We start from the raw sequence: 7100 nt of genomic DNA, 5'->3' as shown, positions 1-7100 counted from the left end.
ATCTGCGAAGTCAAGTGTTTCAATCTTCAAACTGACAGCATCTTCAGGTACTATGGCACGCTTGAACTTTATGGTACCAAGCTCCTTGATAACTTTGAAATTTGATTCCCAGATTGGACGCAAATTGTCTGGAATGATGTCATCCCAGTCAAGTTTTGATGAACAAGTTCTTGGAGGTCAATTTTCATCGCTGCCAAAATTGGTGCTGCTTTTCCTGTGATATCGAAAACTTCAGCCACCTTTGATGCGCAATGTCTTCGAGTGAGTTTAGCAGGAATTAGGTTGATTGTTGCTTCCGGTTTCTTCCCACGGACTTTCTTGTTGAAGTTTAGCTCACCAATGTTGAGTGCAAGCTTGTCTTCTTTTGCAAACCATACCATGCCCCCAACATGGATTGTTTTTCCATCTTCGCTGAGTGTGCTTGGTGGGTCTTCTCCGGAGAATGCGATTCCTTTGAGTTGAAAACCACCAGTGTTGAGGACAAGTTCTAGTTCGTCAGCACGTCGGTAGGCGCTTTCTATGTCGTCCTCCCCAGATACGCAGTCGTCCACAAAGATGTCATTTTTCACTATTTGGTGAACTTCTGGGTATTGTTCCGTTTGTGCTTCAGATGTCTGACGTAGGGCGTATTCTGCTTGATTGCCTGATGACTTGACCCCATAGATAAGGGTTGTGATGACCTTCTCTTCTGGCTCCACTGTTGGCGTGAGGTTGCTTTCCCACAAGTAGCGTTGGTAGCACCAATGAGTCTTGTCGAGTTTGATTGTGTTATACATTTTCTTAATATCAGTGTGTATTGCAACTGGTCGGGTATACCATCGGATGAGAATTTCTTGCAGTTTATTTAGATTGTTCGTACCCTTGGCTAAAACATCATTCAAGCTGAATCCAGATGCAGTTGGCTGAGATGCATCGAAAACGATACGACATGGAGTGCTGAATGAGTTGCATTTCCAAACCGCTCGCCATGGAATGAAGTAATGCATCTTTGCGTTTTGAAGTTGCAGTTGAATATCTTGGGGAAGGTTGCGCACGTAATTGACATAACCAAGCTGATGCAACTTGGCTTCCGATTCAAGCACATCTTGCTTGTCCTTCTGATTCTTTGGTAAATTGAGCTTACGAACTTGTTGTATGTAGACTTTCATTGCCTTGTATCTGTTGTTGGCAAGTCTTGTTTCTGGATCTGCAACAAATGGAAGAAGTGCTGTAGCGGTGCTGTTTTTGAAGTTTATTGTAATTGAAGAGTTGATGATGCTTTGTTCGACTTCCTCTTTGCAGCTGATGATTTCGTTTGACGGATGCTTACACATCTTGCAATCTCTGCAGTTTGGACAGCGGTATACGATTTCACTGCCTGAAGCCTCAACCTCCTCGAAGACCCTCATCGTAGTTGAAATGTGGACTGATGCATCTGTGAGGTTTGATGGATGTAGGTCTTTCAGGTTGTGTGACTGACTGTATCCCAAGAGTGGAACGTTTGGTTGATTCCTCATCATGTTGTATTGACTTGAGAAGACAGTGGTGGCCATGGTTGAGTTAAAATGTTGATGCAGTTTCGTGAAGCTGTAGTGTGGACCACCAACAACGCCTCTTCCTCCTGATGAGTTTATAAACTTTGATTCATACAATGTAAGTCCAGATGGTAATTGGGTTACCATCTGTGGGTGGTGACGAAGGTACTTTATCCCAATCATCAAGTGTACTTCTCCGCCGATGGTTGGTGGAAGCTTCGGAAGTGGATTTGTTCTTCCTTTTGCTATGTGAAAGTCGACGATGTCCCTCTCAACGTCATGCAGCGGATAACTTGGGAATCTGGACGTAATTTGATCAAGGCATGGTCCAGAAAATACAATTTCCTGGCCATCATGTGACGGGATTGTGATGCTGTAGACACCATCCGACTCCGCTTGACACTCTCCGACACCTCCGATGGTTACTGGTTCGGATGTTATCTTCTTGACTCTGCTTCCGAGTAGCTGGATGCCTTTCTTGCTAATAACAAAATCACTACAACCGGTATCGTAGAAGATGAGTAGGTTGCTGCCGTTGATTTTGATTTCTTGTAGAAGATACACCCCACGATCATTGCATTGCTGATTAGTTGCTTTGTACAGCTTGATGTCTTTTGCAAATGATGGTAAAGCTGGGTTTTTGATGAATCGTTTGACAAAGGTTTGCACGAGTTGTTGGTTCGTCTGTAACATCTTGTGGTCCTCGCATACCAGAACATGCCTTTTGACGATGTCGCTCTGGTGTGATGGATGAGTGCATACAAAGTCACGTTGACACTTTCCTTCAGCATGTTTTCCAAAGGATGCGTCTGCTCCAGGGAACAAGCATTGCATACAGAAACCTTTTTGTTGAAGAAGTTCGAGTCGATCAGCAGGTGATTTGAAAACAAATGATTTGCATGTGTAGTATTGCATGATCTTGCTTCCTCTTGGACCGTTTGTTGAGATGTGGTCTGATGTTCCGTCAGGTGAATTGCAGATGCAGCATTTTGGTTCGCTTGTGTCTTGATTCCAGTGGCATAAGGTGCTTCGTTTGCCTCCATACTGCTTCGCTTCTTCTTTCTTATGTGCATCAGACTGCTTGAAGATCAGGAGACGTTTCTGCTCATTGACTTTCCTCTCTTTGCTGAGAAAGTCAATCAACTTCTGCCAAGTTTCTTTTGGGCTGAGGTTGTCTTCACAGTTGTGTTCAAGGAAGGTGGTTGAGCGTCGATCACCAATGAGTTGATGGATTCTTGTGATTGTATCGCCGTAGTAGAGGTATTCTTCTATCTTGTGCTTCTCAGCTAGCGTTGCAACTTCTTTCATTAGGCTGATGAGTGTGCTCATGCTAGAAATGAGCCTTTCGGGATCCCTTTTGTTGAAGTCAAGATTCTTCAGTTTTTGTAATTTTTGTGTCATCATTACCTTGGCATCACCAAACGACTCTTTGAGACGTTTCCATATGTCATCGATGTTGTCAATGTTTTTGACCATTGTTAGTGCAGGATCTGCCAGGTAGTTGTTTCGTAGCAAGTCTGGCAGAAGTTCTGTTGGTGTTGTTGACAGGTGCATTTTGTCGAAATTGCTTCGGAATGTATAGTAGTCAATGTTTGAATCATATCCGGAGAACTTCTGTTGTTTGATGTTGAGGTTCGATTTCTTGAAGTCTGCATGTTTGTTAAGCTCTCTTTTACGTATCTCCGAACTTAAGTTGCTGACAAATGTTTGTTTCAGTTCATTGAGCTGCATGTAGTTTTCACCAGTCTTTTTTATATCGGTTAGCAGGCCAGCATTGGTTGATGTAGTTTCAAGGCATTCTTTGTAGTTGTCCTTGATCTTGTCTAGCTTGGTGTTATGTGACAGAAGATCTTTTCTCAACTGTAAGAGTTCATTTGAGTCAACTGTCTTAACGTTTTGGTTGAATATGATTTCTAGCTCTTTGATGGCTGCATTGGTGCATTTGAGTAGAAAGGTGACGGCTTGCTCTTTATGTCTAGTTTCATTTACGGTGACCATCTGCTGTTGAAGCCTTGCTTTTGTCTTCATATCGTTCACCGTTTTTATAAAATCCTTTATCGAGATGATAGCTTGATTGACTGAGATCTTCGTATCCTCTCCAAGCTGCTCCCTTTGGATGTTGACTTTGACCTCTTTTCTACGAATGGAGCTTCTGATTTGTTCCAGCTTGGTAATGATGATGTTTAGTTCTTCTGCACCCAGATCCTTGATAGGGCTTTCGTCGATGATGTCCATTGCGTCCTGGGCTAATACCATCATGTCAATAGCATCATCGCTTGGTTCAGCCATGGTTGGTGTGGTTGTTGTACGTGATAACGAAAGACTGGCTTGCTCGTGAAGTGAAAGATTGTTGAATTGAGCAGTAACTTCTTCCTCGAGGGGAACGACTTGACCTGTACTGTTCAGTAGATTATAATTGATCCTGTTTCCTCGTGTTGTCATTGGACGTTACACATCAACAGCTTCATTTGCTGGTATTAACACCTTGAATAATTTGACTTCTGTTTGAATGTAATGCGGACTGGGTTATTGAGAATTGACTTGTTTGTAACTTGTGAATATGTTCAAACTAAAATAAATTTTTACAAATTTTTAAATAAACTAAAAAATTGAACTGACAAATTCTAGAGTGACAATAATATTGAGTTTGAAATATTAAATTTGACTTAACCTAAGAAGACACACTTAAGAAATAAAAATGGCTGACACTGAAACAAAACAAAACTTACCAGGTAGTCAGTGTAAATAGTACTGAGTGTACCCAGTGCATATAAATTTTAAATTAAACTTGTTTGAAGTTGATTTGACAAATGTTATAAAATTGACTTTGATCATAAATGTACTCTTTGAAACTCATGTTACAACTGATGTGAAGAAAAGTGTGTCTATTTATATAAAAATATTGAAACAAAAATAATTGCCTAGTGAATAATTACATAAAAAATTACAGCAATTATCTCAGATGAGCATAAGAAATAAAATAAAATAATGACCTAAGGGAATATAAATAACATACATGATTTTTTGATAATAATCAATTGAATATAATTACCTAGGGACCATAATAATAAAAAATAAATGTGATTAAAAAAGATAATGGTGGAAAAAGATGAGGAGAAATTTTTGTCTTTATAAATGTTCATGTTGCAGCACACTTTCAGACAAAATATTGAAAGTATAGCTCTAGACCCAACTGGTCAAATGAAAATACCCCACTATATGTGCGGTATTTTTGTGACTCAATTACCTTATACTGTGTTTGTGAACTAACCGTTTTAAATTTGACTTATCTTTTGTGGTGAGGTATAATTGGATTTGTGATTTAGTGCAACTTAAGAAAGATTTAATTTGATGATGACTCCAATGCACTTATTTGATTTTTTTACCTTTTTCAAGCCAGTCACTCTTTTATACCTTAGTTAAGGGGTTATACTCTAGTTGCCACAAGAAACGTCAATTTGCAGTTTTTTTCTTAAACCCATGAACCTATGCAAGAAACACCACTCCATTGTAACAGCAGAACACAACAGCATTTATGATAGCTATTACTTGCACCTTCTTGCCAGTTTCTATTAAATATAGTTAGAACTGCTCCAAACACTAGCTCTTTCCATGTTAATGGTTCACCATACCATTTGCTGGACTAGATACAGAGTAGATCTTGCTGGCACAGCTACTTGAGTGAAAACTGGTAGGCATCCTTTCAAATCATCTTTTATGCAGCGAGGATAGAAGTGATCTTTGCCTACAACTTTATTTTTTCCAAATGTAAATGTTTCCACATTTAATCCAGTGTACCTATATTGTGCAACCACTGTGTTATGCAAAGTGTTTCACTTGCATTCACTGGCTTTGGAACCGTAAAAAAACTTTTTATTAACAGTGACTCTTAGTAGTTTTAGTATATATAGTTATATGCAAGGCAACTTGGCATTTTCAGTAAAAAAACATCCTTTCTAAGAGCCCATTTTAAAGGGTTTTAAAACGATCTGTATTGCACTGTTCCAGTTCCCATTGTTTCAGGCCACCTCGATGTGCCAGCTTTTAGGATTTAACTTTATTTTTAATTCATATTGAAGAAGAACTACTTTGTTCATCACTAGCATACTGCCAGGCAGCGAGCAAGATTTAATCTACGGTCCCAAGAACTGGGAGCTGCAGACGAACCCACTACAACTATACATTCAGCAATATGTTAGTGATAAACTCAGATAGTTTAGCCGGATAGTGTGTGTACATAGGTAAATATTTATCATTGCACATACATATTTGATTCTCAACAAAGAACATTTATTTATTATTAATTGTTGGTCTCTGGGACAATAAACGTTTAATCTCCAAGTGTGAAGCAACGCGAAGTGCAAAGTAAATAATGCTTATCGTAAGTGGAAAAATGAAAAATTTTACTGTTGTACTAGCTAAATGCTAAGAATTTATCATGTAGCTATACAGACCATGTTACTCAGCTACTCGCTAGAGGGAGGGAGGGGGTGGCCCTTCCTAAATCATCCTTTTTAGCTAGCTGCACAGGTTTAGAATCATTTCTTCTAAACTTTCTTAGCGTTCAAACATCAAATACCACTTATGAACATGTTTTTTTCTTAAATAGTAAATATTAGCTCATGTGAATGTTATATATTTTAATTCAATGTTTTTCAGACATTGAATTAAAATATATAGCTAGCTAAGTTGGGGTGGGCGGAAAACTGCTGCCGCCACGACAAAAAGTAAGAACCCCCAAAAAAATCTTGCAACTAAATCGGTGAAACTTTTAGATAAAAAAACGCAAAATTAACTAAATAGAGCAGGGCATATAAGTAATCAAGATCCAAAAATAAGTGCACAGCACATGCCACCTCTGCTGCATGCCCGCATCTCTGCTGGCACCGTCAGTCTGACTGCTTCGGCCGCCATTTTTAGTAAATAACCCGAAATTTATCGGACAGTGGAAAGTTAGAAATCGGGTTAATGATTCCCAATGCCTCACTTCTCCTCGTTGTTATAAATCTTATTTTTTTTCGGCATGCAAATGAAATGTATAGTTTGGCGAGAATAAAGTTACAGGCAGTTTTACATATTTTGTTTTCTTTTAATTAAAACACGCTTGTGTTTTCCTAATTTTTTTACGCAATTATCATTATGTGCCAGAGTAGAGGTTACTGGGTCAATGTATCGGGTATCCGATCTGGGGTATCACCCGTAGATCGGGTCTTGCTCTTTTTATATGCCCATTTTGACGCTGCAGAGCTGGTGGCACCAGTACAGAAAAGTTGTTTTCTATAGCTATAGCTAGGTAGATTTCCAATTCGTATTCACACAGGGCCCCAGACAAGTAGGATATCAATGTTTCAATTTCAATAAGTGCTTAAGCCAAGCGAAATTGGTCTTAAGACCCAGAGGAAGGAGTTAGCTAACTTTTTATTTCATATTTTTGTTTACATAATCCTGAGTTTAAGCAAAGAAGCGTTAAATTAAGTAAATTAAGTGAGACTATAATAAAAATTGATCGCATAATCTTTACCATCTTGAATTTTAAAAACACTAGGCTTTGGTTGAATCGAAAGAGACATGTTTTCTGATTAATTA

The 7100-nt window shown here is 38.8% G+C and overlaps 1 protein-coding gene across 1 annotated transcript; it reads right to left on the bottom strand.

The window, feature by feature from the left end:
* Window positions 1-68: 68 nt before the first annotated feature.
* On the bottom strand, window positions 69-5679 carry LOC130647914 (uncharacterized). Its single transcript, XM_057453917.1, has 2 exons — window positions 4244-5679; window positions 69-4083 (listed from the first exon to the last, which is right to left on the bottom strand). The coding sequence occupies exon 2, from the start codon at window positions 3954-3956 to the stop codon at window positions 69-71; it is 3888 nt and encodes a 1295-aa protein (XP_057309900.1). The 5' UTR covers window positions 3957-4083; window positions 4244-5679.
* Between the last annotated feature and the right edge of the window lie 1421 nt (window positions 5680-7100).

The sequence above is a fragment of the Hydractinia symbiolongicarpus genome, chromosome 6 (assembly GCF_029227915.1).
Source record: "Hydractinia symbiolongicarpus strain clone_291-10 chromosome 6, HSymV2.1, whole genome shotgun sequence".
Lineage (NCBI taxonomy): Eukaryota > Metazoa > Cnidaria > Hydrozoa > Anthoathecata > Hydractiniidae > Hydractinia > Hydractinia symbiolongicarpus.
Note: the sequence above shows the minus strand (reverse complement) of the source record. Positions and strands in the feature narration are given on the sequence as shown.

Coding starts and splice junctions, on each gene's coding strand:
- LOC130647914 (XM_057453917.1), bottom strand. CDS start 3,956: ATGACAACACGAGGAAACAGGATCAATTATAATCTACTGAACAGTACA.